This window comes from Erinaceus europaeus, chromosome X (assembly GCF_950295315.1).
Source record: "Erinaceus europaeus chromosome X, mEriEur2.1, whole genome shotgun sequence".
NCBI lineage: Eukaryota > Metazoa > Chordata > Mammalia > Eulipotyphla > Erinaceidae > Erinaceus > Erinaceus europaeus.
Window position 1 is genome coordinate 37194931 of NC_080185.1, and position 18537 is coordinate 37213467.

Here is an 18537-nt window from a genome sequence, read left to right on the forward strand (position 1 = left end):
TTTTATTGATTTATAGTTATATATTCAAATGTGTCCTTTGTGTTTTACACTATATATGTGTGTGTATATATTTATGTATGTGTGTCTGTGTGTGTATATATATATATATGTGTGTATATATATATATATCTTTTGTTGTGGCTTGCATATCCACTCTTAATATTGACTTTCGGTAAGTTACTTAAAAAAAATACTCCCTTTTGTTGCCTTTTTTTTTTATTGTTGTTGTTATTGATGTCGTTGGATAGGACAGAGAGAAATGGAGAGAAGAGGGGAAGAACAGAGGGGGAGAGAAAGACACCTGCAGACGTGCTTCAGTGCCTGTGAAGCAACTCCCCTGCAGGTGGGGAGCCTGGGGCTTGAACCGGGATCCTTATGTGGGTCCTTGTGCTTTGCGCCATGTGTGCTTAACCCGCTGTACTACCGCCTGACACCCCCCCTTTTTTAATAGAGAGACAGAGTAGATTTGTGTTTGGGGGGTGGGGGAGGAGGCTATGCTGGAGCATGGCAAAGCAGCACACTATTCAAGTAAGCTTATTTACTTATCTAAGTCACTAATTTTTTAAAAAAATTTCTTTATTGGGGAATTAATGTTTTACATTCAACAGTAAATACAATAGTTTGTACATGCATAACATTTTCCAGTTTTCCATATAATAATACAACCCCCACTAGGTCCTCTGTTATCCTTCAGGTCACTTATTTTTTAAATATATCCTTTAAATTTTTTATATTTATTTTTATTTGATAGGGCAGATAGGGGGAGTTTCTCTCTCCCTCTCTCTCCTTCCCCCCCCCCCCTTTGCCACTGATGAAGCTTCCCTCTGCTCTGCAGGTGGATCCTGGAGCCTTGAACTTAGATCCTTAAGCATGGCAACAAGTGTGCTCAACCTGGTGTGCCATCTCCTGATGGCTAGCACTCATTTTCTATGTTTAAAACCTGAGGAGTCAGGGATAGAGATGCCTGAGCTCTGAGGTCCCTAGCAGTCCCTTACACTACCCTAAGCCAGAGCAGAGCAGTGCTCTGGTATTATCTCACTGAATCTCTCTCTCTCATTAAAATAAAATACAATTTATTAAAAAAAGAAAGTCTGGTGGTGGCTCATTCAGTAGGATGCATGTTAACCATGTGTGATGATCTGAGTTTGAGTCCCCACATGGGAGTGCCTGCAGGGGGAAAGCTTCATATGCCCTGGGGCAGGGCTGCAGTTGTCTCTTTCACGTCTGTCTTTCACCTTCTATCAACATTACATGTTTTTCTATTATACATCCATTATTATTTTTTAAAATATTTATTTACTAATGAGAGGGATAGGAGGAGAAAAAGAACCAGATATCACTCTGGCACATGTTTTGCCTGGGATTGAACTCTGGACCTCATGCTTGAAAGTTCAATACTTTATCCACTGTGCCACACATCCGAACCACATCATCCATTATTATTTTTTTAGCATTATTTATTTATTTATCTATTGAATAGAGAGAGAAATTGAGGGGGAAATTTTTGTTAATGAGAGAGAACAGAGAACCATAGCATCACTCTGGCATATACTATGTTGGGGATTTGAACTCAGGAGCTCATACTTGAGAGCTCAGTGCTCTAGCCATTGTACCACTTCCTGGGTCCCATTAATTTCTTTAGGTTTAGTTTTCTTAAGTTCTTTCTTGTTTCTCATTGTTACAGTATTAGGGTATTCTGTATTTGTCTGTAATTATTTAATACTTCAAAAAAAGATTATGAGAGAGTGAATACCAGCATCATTCTGGAATATGTGATGCTGCATTTCAAACTCAGGACCTTATACTTGAGAATCCAGTGTTCTATCCACTACTACCTCCTTGGTCACTATATTATTACTTTTAAATAAGAATTTTCTTTCAGCTTATTGTTAGCAAATTAGGTCTCCTTTATTTCTGCAATTTAATTGGTTGATTAGTTTATAGAAATTTTTTTTTTGCTCCCATTGGTCTTTTTTGGTTTTTCTCACCCGTCCCCATAGAAACAGAGGGAGAGAGTGAGAAAAAGAAAGGCATCTGCTCATGAAGCTTTTATGCAGGTGGGGATGGGGACTTGGAATGTGGGTCCTTGCTCATGGGTAATGTTTGTGTTCTAATGGTTATCCCATTGCTTGATCCCCTCCCCCCCACACACATACTTCACCTGATCCCTTTTGTAGTACACTTTTGCTGGATATGGTATTCTTGAATTTTTTTTTCTTCCATTAGTTTGAACATATTATCACGCTTCCTTCTAATTTCCAAGTTTTACATCTATATAATCTTTTATCCCCCCCCCTTTTGCCAGAACAGTGCTCATCTTGGTTTGTTTGTGGTGGTTGGGGCAATTGGAGTTGGGAGCCTCAGGCATGAATGCTTTTTGCATAACCATTATGCTATTAGTCCTAGCCATTGAGTGTCTTAATGAGGGATATGTGATGAGTCACTTGTCACTTGCTACCTTTAAAACATATTTAAAATTTTAATTTGATTATAATTTCTTTCCCCTTTTTAACCTTTTTTTTTGTTTTTTTAATTCATTAATGAGAATGATAGAGGAGAGAGGGAAAGAACCAAACAGCACTCTGGTACATGTGCTGCTGGGGATAGAACTCAAGACCTCCTGCTTGAGAGTCCAGTGCTTTATCTACTGCGCCATCTCCTGGACCACTATAATTTAAAAATTTTTTTTAAATATTTATTTATTTATTTTCCCTTTTGTTGCCCTTGTTGCTGTATTATTGTTCTTATTGATGTCATTGTTGTTAGATAGGACAGAGAGAAATGGAGAGAGGAGGAGAAGACAGAGAGGGGGAGAGAAAGATAGACATCTGCAGACCTGCTTCACCACTTGTGAAGCGACTCCCCTGCAAGTGGGGAGCCGGGGCCTTGAACCGGGATCCTTAGGCCAGTCCTTTCACTTTGCGCCACGTGCGCTTAACCCGTTGCACTACCGCCCGACTCCTCCACTATAATTTCTTACTGTGAACTTATTTGGGTACATATTTGGGATTCACTGCACTTTTAGTGTCTCAATGTCCAGGTCCTTAATATGTTTAACCATTGGGATTTCCCAACATTTATTATTATTATTTTAAATTTATTTTGCAGTGTCAGGACCTCGCACGTCCACTGTTCCTACTACTCTACATTCAGATAGAGAGACAGCTGACCTGAAAGTGACCAGGTAGGCTAGCAGAGGTTTCTAAAGAGAAAGTACACTTCTACCATTTCCAGGGTAAAAGGGGGACAACCCCAAATGAGAATGCCTAGTTCTCCTCCAGGTGGGTGTCTTTATGGGGTTTCCCTTCCATTTCTGCCTTCCTCTCCCAAGGTCTCAGATGGTATATAGTTAAGCTGATTTGGTCTTGCACCAGGTTTGGGATTGCTGTGGTCTCTAGGTAGTTTGCCACAGTCGTCAAATTAATTGATTCTGTGTCAGCCAAGGTTGCCAGGGTTTGGCAAAGCTAAAAGTGGATTGTTACTCTGCTATTACTCTTGGGGTCTAGTTGACCTTTCAGTTACTGCTCTGTTCTTTTTAGGGAGGAAACCTGTCTTTCTTTCTTTCTTTCTTTCTTTCTTTCTTTCTTTCTTTCTTTCTTTCTTTTAAACACATTTAATTTAGTTTGGATAGAGACAGAGTAATCAAGAAAGTGTGTGGGGGGGTGGAGACAGAGAGTGAGAGACAAAAGGAGAAACCTGCATACTGCTTCACCTACTGCAGGTAGGACCAGGGGCTTGAACCTGGGCCCTTATGAACTGTGTGCACCACTGCCTGGCCCCTGGGAACCTATTGTCTTAGACCTGGAGAAATTGCTTCTGAGGTTGTGTAACTTGAGAAACTTCCATGCAGCTGGACCTATAATCTTTTCCTTGGTAGCTTTCCTACCTTCCTTTGCACCCTAAGGCAGTATCCAGCTTCTTACGTACATTGGAATATCTAGACCCTCTGGTTTGTCTATTGTACTAAAGATCTAAAACAACATCAGGCCACTCAATTTTTTCCTTTTGTTTATAGTGGCCTCCAGATAGCTAGAATATTCTGGGTCCTTCCTATTATTAGTACCTTAAGCCAGACTAGAAAGAAATCAATCCTCCTACAGTTTCCTAAATGCTGGACAAAGGAGGCTCTAGTCGTTTTTCATCCAAGTACTTCTCAAGTCCTGTCCTGTTTAGATGTTTGACTTCTTGGTGGTGGTCTTTTTCCCCTGAGGGAGTGGTTGAAGAGCTGTATTGGTCTGTTTGTACATCTCTTTTTATTGGGTATAGCAGACCCCAGTTGCATTGTGTAAGCCATTCCTGTCTGCTCTAAGATGTTTGAGAAAGAAACTAGTCCTTCAGGCAGCACCCTCCCCAGGCCAGACAGCTAAATCTTCTAGACTTTTTCTCCCCAGGGGAAATTTGGAAGCAGGGGCTTGTTTCCTTTCAATTGTGCGTACTGTGCTTAGGAGGAGGGACTATGGTAAGAGATTGTCACAAATTGTTCTACTAACTTTGATACAGCTGGTTAATGTTCTTTTGGAATATAGGAGTCCAGTTCTCTGAATTTCTTATAAAGGAAATTCACATGTGTATTTTTGTTAAATTGTTGGTTTCATAGGAAGAAAGTAGGTTCTGGGACTTCTTACTCTATTGTCTTGCTGACATCACACCCATCAAGGACATTCTTAAGTGAAACTGGCTTCTGTTTGTGAATGGTCCTGAAAGTGATATCTTAGTTGACTGGCCTTTTTTCTTTGCTTATTCTGTTTTTGAAGATTTCAGTGAAACAGTTTGGTGTCATGAAACATGTTAAGGTGCTGGCAGTCTTTAACACCCCCCCCCCCCTTTTTGAACCGTTAACTGCAAAGGTCAGTACAGCAAAGAGAGAAATGAACTCTTAGTATAGCTGTAGAATATAGCTTTTTTTTTTTTTTTTGCCTCTGAGGTTCGTGCCTGCACTATGAATTCACTGCTCCCAGAGGCCGTTTTTTCCCACTTTGTTGCCCTTGTTGTAGTTGTTATAGCTGTTGTTGTTGGTTTGGACCGAGAGAAGTGGAGAGAGGAGAGGAAGACAGAGAGGAGGAAAGACAGGAACCTGCAGACCTGATTCACCACCTGTGAAGCGATCCACAGCAGGTGGGGAGCTGGGGGCTCGAACTGGGATCCTTACGCCAGTCCTTGTACTTTGCACCATGTGCGCTTAACCTCCTGCGCCACCGCCCAGCCCTCGTGAATATAGCTTTGACCTTGCAGAGTTCCAGAAATAAACCTAGCAATAAACCTAGTGGAAAAAAAGGCAGTGAATTAATTTGAACAAGCTATATATTTTGGATGAACTTGATTTAATTTTGATATATTTATGTATTTTGTATTTCTGTGTTTTACGTATTTAAATATACTACAAGAATAGTCATTTATAATTCCCTTTATACTCACCCCCCCCCCCCCAAGGCACTGGGGCCTCACACAAGTATGGTTCATTCTACAGTTTCTAGACCTACTTTTTCATTCTTTTCATTTCAGAGAGGTAGAGATAGAGGGAGAGACACTACAACACCAGAGCCTTCCTCGTGCCATGGTACTTCCATGTGATATTGGAACCTGACCCTTTGTGTGGCAAAGCACGTGCCCTATTGGTTGAGTTTTTTTTAAAAAATTTTTTAAAGGTTTTTTTTTTTTTAAAAGTTAATCTTTATTTATTTATTGGATAGAGACAGCCAGAAATTGAGAGGAGGAGGGGAGATAGAGAGGAGAGAGACAGAGAGACACCTGCAAGCCTGCTTCACCACTCATAAAGCCTTCCCCTGCAGGTGGGCACCGGGGGCTCGAACTCAGGCCCATGTGCACTGTAATATGTGTGCTCAACCAGGTGCGCCACCACCCGGCCCCCTGGTTGAGTTCTATTCTGGCCTTATAACTTTCCCTCATTTAAAAAAATGTTTTGTTATTTTTATGAGAGAGATAGAGAAATAGCTATGTGAGGCTTTTGGCACATGGGCTCTGATACTGGGATATTTCCCCAGCCCTTTTCTTCATTGTTGCAACATTGAACTTGTATCTGAGGTTATTTTATTTGCCTAAAGAATATCCTTTAAGTATTATTTTATCTGTCACAGATTTATTTATTACTGAGAGGGGAGAATATGAAGGGAGGGGAGAGAGAGAGAGGAGAGAACCAGGCTATCATTCTGGTATGTGAGATGCTGGGGATTGAACTGAGGACCTCATGTTTGAGTCCAACACTCTACCCATTGTGCTATGCCTCAGGCTGTAGAATGCTTTTTTCTTTTCCCCCCAAACCCAAAGGGAAATACAGAATGTCCTTTAAAAAAAAAAAAGATTATATCCCTGTCTTATTTATTTATTTATTTAGCCACCTAGGTTTTTTGCTGGGTCTTGGTGCTTGTGCCATAACTCCACTATTCCTGGGGGCCTCTCCCCCCACCAGAGCACTGCTCAGCTCTGGCTTGTGATGGGGGTGGGGGGATTTAACCTGTGACTTTGGAGCCTCTGACAGAGTCTCTTTGCATAACCGTTGTGCTGTGTACCCTGCCCGCCCCCCCTCTTTTTCTTTTTTTAAAAATAGAGATGGAGAAGTAGAGGGGGAGAGAAGGGGGGAGAGAGAGATACCTACAGCCTTACTCTACTGCTCTTGAAGCTTCTCCCCCATACACACAGGGACTAGGTACTTGAACATGGTACTGTGTGTGCTTTACTGATTGTGCCACCATCTGCTACTCCCTCTGTTATTTCTCAATATAGAGTATTTTTATTCTTTTATTCTCTCTGAGGATTTTGTCTTTTTATTTTTGTGAGATTGACAGAGCAGAACACTAATCAACTGGAAAATGTGGTGCCCAGGATGAAACATGAATGCACATGAGCATTTCTTTTTATATTATTATTATTATTTCTAGATAGAGACAGAGAGGCACAGAAAGGGGGACAGTGAAAGACCACAATACTAAAGCGTCCTTCAGTATGGTGGAGGCTGGGCTTGTACCTGGGTCCTGTAGATGGCAAAGTAGCACACTATCCAAGTGAGCTATTGTGCTGACCCCATCAGTATTTTTTTTCTTTTCAAGATTTTATTTATTTATTTATTAATGAGAAAGATAGGGAGGGAGAGAGGGGGGGGGAACCAGACATCACTCCGGTACATGCCCTACCAGGGATTGAACTTGGGACCTCCTGCTTGAGAGTCCAGTGCTTTATCCACTGCGCCACCTCTTGGACCACCATCAGTGTTTCTTTTAGTGATAGAATTTACTTATTGCTTGTATGTAGTTTGGTTCTTATTTTATTTTTTCATGGAAATCCTTTTTTTTTCTTTATTATTATTATTATTTTTTTTGCTATTTACTTTTATTTGTATAGAGATAGAAATGGAGAGGGGAGGGGAGGGTAGAGGAGGGGAAACAACTGTAGTAGTTTCACCACTTGTGAATCTTCCTCCCTGTAGGGGACCAGGGTTAGGCAGGGACTGAGGGCTTGAACCGAGGTCCTTGTGCACTGTAAAGTATGTGCACAACCAGGTATGCCACTGCCTGGCCCCTCATCTATCTCTTGAATTCAGTGGTTTTTTTTATTGCTATTTCATGAAGATGATATTGTTGTCCACACTCAGTTGCTTAAGTAATTTTGTCACTGATTTTTATAGCTTTAGGTTGACAGTATTTCAGCTATCTTGTCTCTCTCTTTTTTCCTTACTATTTATTTTGGCTAGAGATAGAAATAGAGAAGGGAGGGGAGACACCTGTTGTACTGTTTCACCATTTGTGAAGCTTCCTCCCTGCAGGTGGATCTTACTTGGTTACTATTTCTTTAAATACAGCTTTTAGGGGCTGGGCGATAGCACAGTGGGTTAAACAGGCACGGTGCAAAGCACAAGGGCCAGTGTGAGGATCCTGGTTTGGATCGACCCCCAGCTCCCCACCTGCATGGGGGGGGTTGCTTCGCAAGCGGTGAAGCAGGCCTGCAGGTTATCTTTCTCTCACCTTTCTGCCTCCCCTCTCTTGATTTCTATCTGTCCTATCTAACAACAGCAGCAGCTATAACAATAACAACAACAACTACAACAAAGGCAACACAATGGGGAAAATGGCCTCCAGGAGCAGTGGATTCGTAGTACAGGCACCGAGCCCCAGCAATAACCCTGGAGGCAAAAATAAATAAATAAATAAATATTACTTTTGCCCTCTTTTTCTTTTTTTTGAGAATCCAGAAAAGAAAAATAAGTAGAACTCTTTTCAGTGTGTCCAATATTTGTGTCCCTTGTATTTAAATTAATTTAGTGAACTATTCAAACTACAAGTATTTTAACTTAATTTTCTCATTTATTGCCCTTGTTTTTTATTGTTGTTGTAGTTATTATTATTGTTTTTGTTGATGATGTCATTGTTGTTGGATAGGACAGAGAGAAATGGAGAGAGAAGGGGAATACACAGAGGGAGAGAGAAAGATAGACACCTGCAGACCTGCTTTACCGCTTGTGAAGCGACTCCCCTGCAGGTGGGGCTGAGAGCTCGAACTGGGATCCTTACGCAGGTCCTTAAGTTTCGTCATGCCACCTGCGCTTAACCCGCTGCGCTACTGCCCGGCCCCTGTATTTTTCATTTTTAAATAATTTTACATTTTTCTCACTGGAGAAAAATCTTTAAACATAGGAGAAGGTAGATTGGTATAATAATCCCTCCCTGCCCCCATTAAGTGATAATTGAGCTTTTGTAGTTTTCAACTACTGGTCAAACTTTTACTTGCCAACTCCCCATTTTCCCATTCTATTGAAGCAAGTATGTTTCCATTTGTATGTATTCCACTATGTACTTTTTAAAGATGAATACTTTTTATTGATTAATAAATATTTTTTGAAATATTTGTATCATACAGGATCCAGGTAAGGACCTAAATATTGTGGCTTATGTTTCTTAAACCTTTTTATCCTGAAGTTTACTACCCCCCCATCTTATTTTAGTGTGGCCCAGTCTTAATATAAGTTTGTCTTAAAAAAAATCATTTCATAAGTGGGCAGTGTATTCTTTTATTAGGATTGGGAGTTATATAATGTCTGATTGCTCATGATATGAACAGCCATTGATAAATGGCTAGACTCTTTAATTTACTGGGGGGGTCTTAAGATGGTAATGTCTTTATTCATAAACTGAAAACACTTAAGTAGAGACATTTTTTAATGTCTTTTAAAAAAAATATTCCCCTTTGTTACCCTTGTTTTATTGTTGTAGTTATTATTGTTATTGTTATTGATGTCACTGGTGTTGGATAGGACAGAGAGAAATGGAGAGAGGTGGGGAAGACAGAGGGGGAGAGAAAGATAGACACCTGCAGACCCGCTTCACCGCTTGTGAAGCGACTCACCTGCAAGTGGGGAGCCGGGGGCTCGAACCAGGGTCTTTACGCTGGTCCTTGTGCTTTGCGCCACCTGCGCTTAACCTGCTGAGCACCGCCCGGCTCCCAAGTAGAGATATTTATCAATTGTTCGCTTGTATAGGCAGAATACATGCTTTATTTTTATTTTTTATTTACAAGTTTTCAAAATGAGTTAACTATCATTTTACAGTTTTGACCAATTAAGAGATTTTAGAGTCACTTTATTCTTAGTATATACTGATTAATCTGAACCTATTTGATACATTTAATTTTAGTTGATATAGTTTTCTCTGTAAGCATCATTGCTGTTGGGATTAGAAACTAATATAGATGGGAGTCAGGCGGTAGTGCAGCGGGTTAAGCGCACTTGGTGCAAAGTGCAAGGACCGGTGTAAGGATTCCGGTTTGAGCCCCGGGCTTCCCACCTGCAGGGGAGTCATTTCACAAGGGTGAAGCAGGTCTGCAGGTGTCTATCTTTCTCTCCCCCTCTCTGTCTTCTCCTCTCTCCATTTCTCTTGGTCCTATTTAACAATGATGACATCATCATCATCATCAACAATAACTACAACAATGAAAAACAACAAGGGCAACAAAAAGGAAAAATAAATGAGTATAAAAAAAGAAACTAATATAGATTACCTCTGCTTTATTCTAGTTTGCATTTATGTCGGATCCTCAGTGAAAATAAAAGCCATGATAGTTCGATGTACAGAGGTAAGACTTTAAAAAAGCATTTAAAATAACGATAATTTTTTGCTTGATTACAATAAACACAAGTGCTGTAATATAAAATGTGATGTAAATAAATCCTGTTTTCCATTTAAATTTTAAAAAAGTATTTATTTATTTATTTATTTATTTATGAGAAACATAGAAGGAGAGAGAAAGAGCCAGACATCCAGACATCACTCTGGTACATGTGCTGCCAGGGATTGAACTGAGGACCTCATGCTTGTTCACTGTACCACCTCCCGGACCACTCCATTTAAATTTTATGAATGAAAGTAAAAGGTATACAATGGTTCACGTTAATTGTAATTTTTAAGTGAATTTATTAGTTAGAATTAAAATTATTAAGATTGTTCATTTCTACATGGATGTTGATATGACTTGCATATTAATTTATGATATTGCTAGAATTTATAATAGTGACATGTTTAGCTAAGTTTTAGCAGTTGTTAACAGTATTAAAAATTCCACAAACAGACAAGAAAAACTAGCATGAAAACAAAAACTATTTTGATCTTGTTTGCACTCGGAAATTTCCAGAATCTGAGGTTCAGTGTTTTCTGCTAGAGCTGGTTGTGTTTAGGTAGTATCTGGGGATCTTGTTAAAGGCAGTTGCCATGGAAAACATTAAAAGCAAAGGAGATGTTTACTGTATATCATATATATGTTTTATAGGTAAAATGTTATTAAACAGGATTTAAATTTCCAATTATTTTAATTTTAAGGTATTTTACTATTTAACATTTGTTAATTAAAATAAGGCATATGGATTTAGAAAAGCAGGGATAAAAACAAAAGCAATTATGTCTGCTAAGCTTAAAGCACTTCATATGTAGCTTTCATTGGGAATAGAGCTCAAATCATTTATTTTTCAATGTGGAAAAATAATTTGTAACCAGTTCTGATTCAGACCAGTATTATTAGGTAAAATTTATTATAGTTATTTAAATTATGTTTTGTGAATATATGATTACAAATTATTTTTATATGAATAAGTTTAGTTTTGTTTTACCAAAATATTTAAATATGAGAGTATATACTTTTGAAGAACATTTGAATTTTTTTAGTTGAAAGCATTAAAAAATTTTTGTTTGTCTTGTTTTTTTACCAGAGCACTACTTAGCTTTGGCTTATGGTGGTGTGGGGGATTGAACCTGTGACTTTGAAGCCTCAGGCATGAGAGCTCTTTGCATAACCATTATGCTTTCTACCCCAACCCTGAAGTTTTTTTTATTAGTGATTTAATGATGATTCAGAAGATTGTAAGATAATGGGTACAATTCCATACAGTTGCCACCACTAGAATTCCATCTCCCATCCCCTCTATTGGGGAAACTTCCTTATTCTTTATGGGGTACAGAAGGTGGAAGGTCTGGCTTCTATAATTAGTTTTCCACTAGACATTGGCAGGTTGATCCATACACCCAGCCTGTTTCTGTCTTTCCTTAGTGGGATAGGCCTCTGGAGAAGTGAGACTTTGGGACACATTGGTAAGGTCGTCTGTCCAGAGAAGTCAAGATGGAATCATAGTGGCACCTGCAACATGGTGGCTGATAATTAACATGAAGGTGGACTAAAATATTGTCTGGGAAGATGGAACCAGAGTTGAGAATAGGGCTAGAAAGCTGGGTTAGGGTAGAGAGTAGCTCCCAAACATGAGAAAAGTATATAAATACCATTAACTGTTTGCCCTATCAATCTTACTTATGGCCCATATATATTCATATTTAGCACAGGAGCCTGTGTGACCTCTGAGTGAGTCTCTGTCAGTTCAGAGCTGGCAAGTCCATGGTCACAGGTAGGCACATTCTAGGCTCCATTCATTTCAGGACCAGTCTTCTTCCAGAGTCAGCTGGCCTGGTCTCCTTTCAGAGAGTGGGGCAGTCTCTACTATTGCTGCTCTACAGTGAGAGCAAGGTCCTGAAGAGGCTCACAAGAGGGCTTGTGATGACAGTTCTAATGAAGTGACCAGTGATGGTGGAGAGAGAGAGAGAGATCTTTTAGAGGACTGGGCCCATCATATCTATGTGGGAATCCAAGGATTCCCTGACTAGAGCCTCAGATGATGAGGTGACCATCATGTGGGGCCAGGTGGTGGCGCACCTGGTTGCGCACACATGTTACAATGAGCAAGGACCTGGGTTCAAGGCCCTGGTCCCTGCAGGGAGAGAGCTTCACAAGTGGTAAAGCAGGGCTGCAGGTATGTCTCTGTCCCTCTCCCTCTCTATATCCCCCTTCCTCTGGAAGTCTCTATATCCCCCTTCCTCTGGCTGTCTCTATCAAATAAAGATAATAAAAAAAATTTCCCCCAAATGACCATAATTAGGTGAAATAGTCTTTTGTTCTTAGCCAGTTTTTGTGTCCTTTCTTTATCTGAGGAGGTTAGACTTTCTCCCAGTTAAGTCACTGAGTGTCATTTGTTGTATCCAAACTGGTTTTGAGTTTATAGGATCTGGCCTCAAGTTGGGAATAGACCTAGGGTTAAGTGCGATCTAAGTTACCCTTAAGTTAAAATGCAGTAAACATTTTACTTGTTTGATAATTATAGTAGATGTTGTCATAGGGGACAATAATTGTCCTTTAGTTGATGTATGTGGTTTTTTTTTTTCTTTCTTATTTATTCCTTTTTGTTGCCCTTGGTTTTTTTTTTATTGTTGTAGTTACTGTTGTTGTTATTGATGTCGTTGTTGGATAGGACAGAGAAAAATGGAGAGAGGAGAGGAAGACAGAGAGGGGGAGAGAAAGACAAACACCTGAAGACCTGCTTCACCGCCTGTGAAGCGACTCCCCTCCAGGTGGGGAGCTGGGGGCTTGAACCGGGATCCTTATGCCAGTCCTTGTGCTTTGCGCCACGTGCGCTTAACCTGCTGCGCTACCACTGGACTCCCTGATGTATGTGCTTTTTTTTTTTTTTTTCTTGGCCAATTGTATACAGTATTTCTTCTAAAGATTATCAAAGGGGTGACATTAATGCTGTTGCTGTCAGAAGAGACTAGGGGATATCTCTTACTTTTGTGTAGTTAACTGAGTAGTGTTTGAGGGAAGTGAAGTAGGTGGTAGGGGAGGGAGATATCTTGGAGGCCTGAATAGTAAATATTTGATCAGACACATTATGGTATCTCCTTTATGGTATCTCCTTTTACTTGCTTGCTGAGCTTAAGTTTAAGTCAAATCACAGCAGAATATTGAGCACTTTCATTTTGAGGCATACAGTTCTCCCTAATTTATGGATACATGTGTATATGTACCCTGCATTTTTAATTTTTCCCCTTTTGTTGCCCTTGTTTATATCCTTGTTATTATTGTTGCTGGATAGGACCGAGAGAAATTGAGAGAGGAGGGGAAGGCAGAGATGAGGAGAAAAGATAGACACTTTCAGAACTGCTTCACCGGGGCTTGAACCGGTATCCTTATGCTGGTCCTTGTGCTTTGTGCCATGTGCGCTTAACCCCTGCGCTACCACCCAGCCCCCCCCCTGCATTTTTTAATTGATTTCTTTTTGGCCACCAAGGTTATTGATGGGGCTCTGTGCCAGCACTGCGAACCTACTGCTCCCAGTGGCCATTTTTTCCTATTTTTACTTATAGGACAGAGAGAAATTGAGAAGGGAGGGGAATGAAGATAGAAAACTGCAGACTTGGGGGTCGGGCGGTGGCTCAGTGGGTTAAGCGCATGTGGCGCAAAGCGCAGGGACCAGCGTAAGGATCCCGGTTCGAGCCCCCGGCTCCCCACCTGCAGGGGAGTCGCTTCACAGGCGGTGAAGCAGGACTGCAGGTGTCTATCTTTCTCTCCCCTTCTCTGTCTTCCCCTCCTCTCTCCATTTCTCTCTGTCCTATCTAACAACGAATTGCGTCAACAAGGGCAATAATAATGACCACAACGAAGCTACAACAAGGGCAACAAAAGGGGGAAAAAAAATGGCCTCCAGGAGCGGTGGATTCATGGTGCAGGCACCGAGCCCAGCAATAACCCTGGAGGAGGAAAAAAAAAAAAAAAAAAAAAGAAAAAAAAAGAAAACTGCAGACTTAGGGCCAGGCGGTGGCGCACCTGGCTAAGCGCACATGTTACAGCGCGCAAGGACCCGGGTTCGAGCCCCTGTCCCCACTTGCAGAGGGAAAGCTTTGCGAGTGGTGAAGCAGGGCTGCAGGTGGCTCTCTGTCTCTCTCCTCCCTATCACCCCCTTCCTTCTCCATTTCTGGCTGTCTCTATCCAATAAGTAAATAAAGATAATTAAAAAAAAAAACTTAAAAAAAACTGCAGACTTGGGGAGTCGGGAAGTAGTGCAGCCGGTTGCGCGCACGTGGCGCCAAGTGCAAGGACCAGCATAAGGATCCTGGTTCAAGGCCCCAGCTCCCCATTTGCAGGGGAGTCGCTTCACAAGCGGTGAAGCAGGTCTGCAGGTTTCTTTTTTCTTTTTTCTTTTTTCTTTTTTTTTTTTTAATTTTTTATTTAAGAAAGGATTAGTGAACAAAGGCATAAGGTAGGAGGGGTACAACTCCACACAATTCCCACCACCCAATCCCCATAACCCACCCTCTCCCATGATAGCCTTCCCATTCTCTAGCCCTCTGGGAGCATGGACCCAGGGTCGTTGAGGGTTGCAGAAGGTAGAGGGTCTGGCTTCTGTAATTGCTTCCCCGCTGAACATGGGCGTTGACTGGTCGGTCCATACTCCCAGTCTGCCTCTCTCTTTCCCTAGTAAGGTGTGTCTCTGGGGAATCTGAGCTCCAGGACACATTGGTGGGGTCTTCAATCCAGGGAAGCCTAGCCAGCATCCTGGTGGCATCTGGAACCTGGTGATTGAAAAGAGAGTTAACATACAAAGCCAAACAATTTGTTGAGCAATCATGGATCCCAAGTTTGGAATAGTGGAGAGGAAGTGTTAGGGAGGTACTCACTGCAAACTCTAGTGTAATCCTGCTTTCAGGTATATATTTTGCAGTAGTTTATGGATACGTGTGAACATAAGCTCTCTCTCACAGAAACTGTTGTATGTCTAGGTTATGGGACTTTGTTAGAAAGTGAACTACCTGAGATGAAATTAGAGTGTACTATAAAAGGAAAGGTCTCACCCGAGTAATGAAGCTGAAGGGTTGTCATTCCACACGTGAAGTCTCTGGATACATTCTGAGGTGAAGCATGTTGAGATGGCAATCGTTGCTTTGGTTAGGTTGTGATCGGCGGATGCAATATTATTTGGTATGGATTGGGAGATGCATACGGGAAAGTGAGCCCTATCCAAGGGTGCCAGGACTGGGGGAAGTAGGGGCTCTATAGTGAAGATGTGAGGTTCCTGCTGTCTTAGGGTTCAAAAAGACAATCAATAGTTAATATTATCATCACATTATTTGTTAATTGGGTTAACTTTGAAAAGTCCCTTTGTTATGGTTTGCTGTACAGTACCCAGTATCTTGTATATAGCTGTGCTATTGGAAGCTTCTAATCTACTTGGTCTAGGCTTTTGAGAGAGTCCGCATATCAAATACGTAGCCTATCTATTAAAAAGATTCAGTTTGTCTTTTGAGAACCTTTGAGACATACAATTGATTTCCCCCTCTCATATTAATTAACTACTGATTTATATGTCTACATTTTGCTAGGAGTGTACATAAACACCATTCCCATCACCAAAGGACCGTGACCCATCCCTCCCGCCCACTCCCACCCCCCACTGGCCCAGGAAGCTACATGTCTACCCCTCACCACTGGGTTTTTACTTTGGTGCCCTACTTACAATTTGATCAGGTCCTGCTTTTAGTTTCCCTTTCAGATCTTCTAAGTCAGCTTCTGTTGATGAGTGGGATCATCCCATACTCATCTTTAACTTTCTGACTTAGTTCACTTAACATAATTCCTTCTAGCTCTGTCCAAGATGGGTCAGAGAAGGTGGGTTCATTGTTCTTGATAGCTGCATAGTATTCCATTGTGTATATATACCACAGCTTTCTCAGCCATTCATCTGTTGTTGGGCACCTGGGTTGCTTCCAGGTTTTAGCTATTATGAATTTTGCTGCTATGAACATAGGAGTACACACCTCTTTTTGGTTGGGTGTTATGGAGTCCTTGGGGTATAACCCCAGGAGAGGAATTATTGGGTCATATGGAAGGAGCCATATACAAATTTAATGCAATACCCATCAAAGTTCCACCAAGCTTCTTTAAGAGAATAGAACAAACACTACAATCATTTATCTGGAACCTGAAAACACCTAGAATTGCCAAAAACATCCTAAGGAAAAGAAACAGAAATGGAGGCATCACACTCCCAGACCTTAAACTATATTATAAAGCCATCATCATCAAAACGGCATGGTACTGGAACAAAAATAGGCACACAGACCAGTGGAACAGAATTGAAAGCCCAGAAGTAAATCCCAACACCTATGGACATCTAATCTTTGATAAGGGGGCCCAAAGGATTAAATGGAAGAAGGAGGCTCTCTTCAATAAATGGTGCTGGGAAAACTGGGTTGAAACATGCAGAAGAATGAAATTGAACCACTTTATCTCACCAGAAACAAAAATCAACTCCAAATGGATCAAAGACCTAGATGTCAGACCAGAAACAATCAAATACTTAGAGGAAAACATTGGTAAAACACTTTCCCACATACACCTTAAGGACATCTTTGATGAATCAAACCCAATTGCAAGGAAGACTAAAGCAGAAACAAACCAATGGGACTACATCAAATTGAAAAGCTTCTGCACATCCAAAGAAACTATTAAACAAACAGAGAGACCCCTCACAGAATGGGAGAAGATCTTCACATGCCAGACATCAGACAAGAAACTAATCACCAAAATATATAAAGAGCTCAGCAAACTTAGCCGCAAAAAAGCAAATGACCCCATCCAAAAATGGGCAGAGGGAATGAACAAAACATTCACCACAGAGGAGATCCAAAAGGCTAACAAACATATGAAAAACTGCTCTAGGTCACTGATTGTCAGAGAAATGCAAATTAAGACAACACTAAGATACCACCTCACTCCTGCAAGAATGGCATACATCAAAAAGGACAGCAGCAACAAATGCTGGAGAGGATGTGGGGACAGAGGAACCCTTTTACATTGCTGGTGGGAATGTAAATTGGTACAGCCTCTGTGGAGAGCAGTCTGGAAAGGTCTGCAGGTTTCTATCTTTCCCCCTCTCTGTCTTCCCCTCCTCTCTCCATTTCTCTCTGTCCTATCCAACAGTGACGACATCAATAACAACAATAATAACTACAACAGTAAAACAAAGGCAAAAAAAAGGAATAAATCAATATTAAAAAAAAAAAAGAAAACTGCAGACCTAGGGTGGTGGTATAGCATAATGGTTCTGCAAAGAGACTTCTTTTTAAAGTATTTATTTCCTTTTTTGTTGCCCTTGTTTTTTATTGTTGTAGTTATTATTGTTGTTATTGATGTTGTTGGATAGGACAGAGAGGAATGGAGAGAGGAGGGGAAGACAGAGAGGGGTAAAGAAAGACACCTGTAGACCTGCTTCACCACCTGTGAATTGACCCCTCTGCAGGTGGGGAGCTGAGGGCTCGAACCGGGATCCTTATGCCAGTCCTTGAGATACCACCCGACCACCTGCATTGACTTTATTTTACACTGATTTTTAGACCTACTTGATACTTGTTTATATATTTACTTACTGTCATTGCAGGAGAGTTACATTTCTGAGCTTACTTTCTCAGATAGAGGAAGAGAAAGATACTACTGCACAGAAGCTTCTTCCATTGTGATGGGGGCTAGGCTTGAACGTGGGTCATGTGCATGACATGATTTTTTTTCTATTTTTAATGAAAGAGGAGGTGAAATTTTAGTGTAGAAAACTAAAGAAAAGTAGATGGGAAGTGGTGTTCAACTGGCAGCTAACTCTTCTCCAAAACATTTTTCCCCCCAGGGGAAGGAGGCAATGCTATTTAATAGTGATTTGGATAGTTTATGATTGAGACGTGTAACAATGCTTTTTTTTTTTAACGTGTATGTATGTAGGTATTTTAGTTTGAATTTCGATAGAATTAGAAGTGGAAGAGATTTAGATGTTTAAGAAAGAAATGATTATTTAACCAGAGCACTGCTCAGCTCTGACTTGTGGTCCTGGGGATTGAACCTGGAGGTCATTTGCATAACTAGTATCTTCTCAGCCTGAGATTTAATTTTGGGGAGAAATTTCTCTGCTAGACTATGGATTGAATTTAGTTTTCTTTTACTGCTATTCTTTATATATTGTCAGTTTAGCCCTGAGACTCAGTTGACTGGAAATGATTTTGAATAGTTTAGTAACATAACAAAATGCTCTTAAAACTGTTTGTTTTGGCATTGGAATACCAATTAATGTGCACATAGTTTAAGTATGCAAAAAAGCAGAAAAAGGCCAGAAGGAAGTATGGGAACTAGTTATGATATAATAGAGGCAGGGCTAACTGTTTCTTTTAGTATTATATT

The 18537-nt window shown here is 40.7% G+C and overlaps 1 protein-coding gene across 10 annotated transcripts in view; it reads left to right on the top strand.

Moving 5' to 3' along the window:
- THOC2 (THO complex subunit 2) overlaps positions 1–18537 on the top strand; it is a 127899-nt gene that overhangs the window by 11222 nt on the left and 98140 nt on the right. For 9 of the 10 annotated variants that reach the window (XR_009547573.1, XR_009547574.1, XR_009547575.1 and 6 more), the window contains exon 2: positions 10022–10080. Coding sequence is in view for 7 of the 10 variants with exons in the window: in XM_060183231.1 (XP_060039214.1) it covers positions 10022–10080 (59 nt within the window). In the remaining 3 variants the exon portion in view is untranslated. Of the gene's footprint in view, positions 1–3108; positions 3185–10021; positions 10081–18537 lie in introns of all 10 variants that reach the window. The other variant, XM_060183236.1, reaches the window with a different exon arrangement.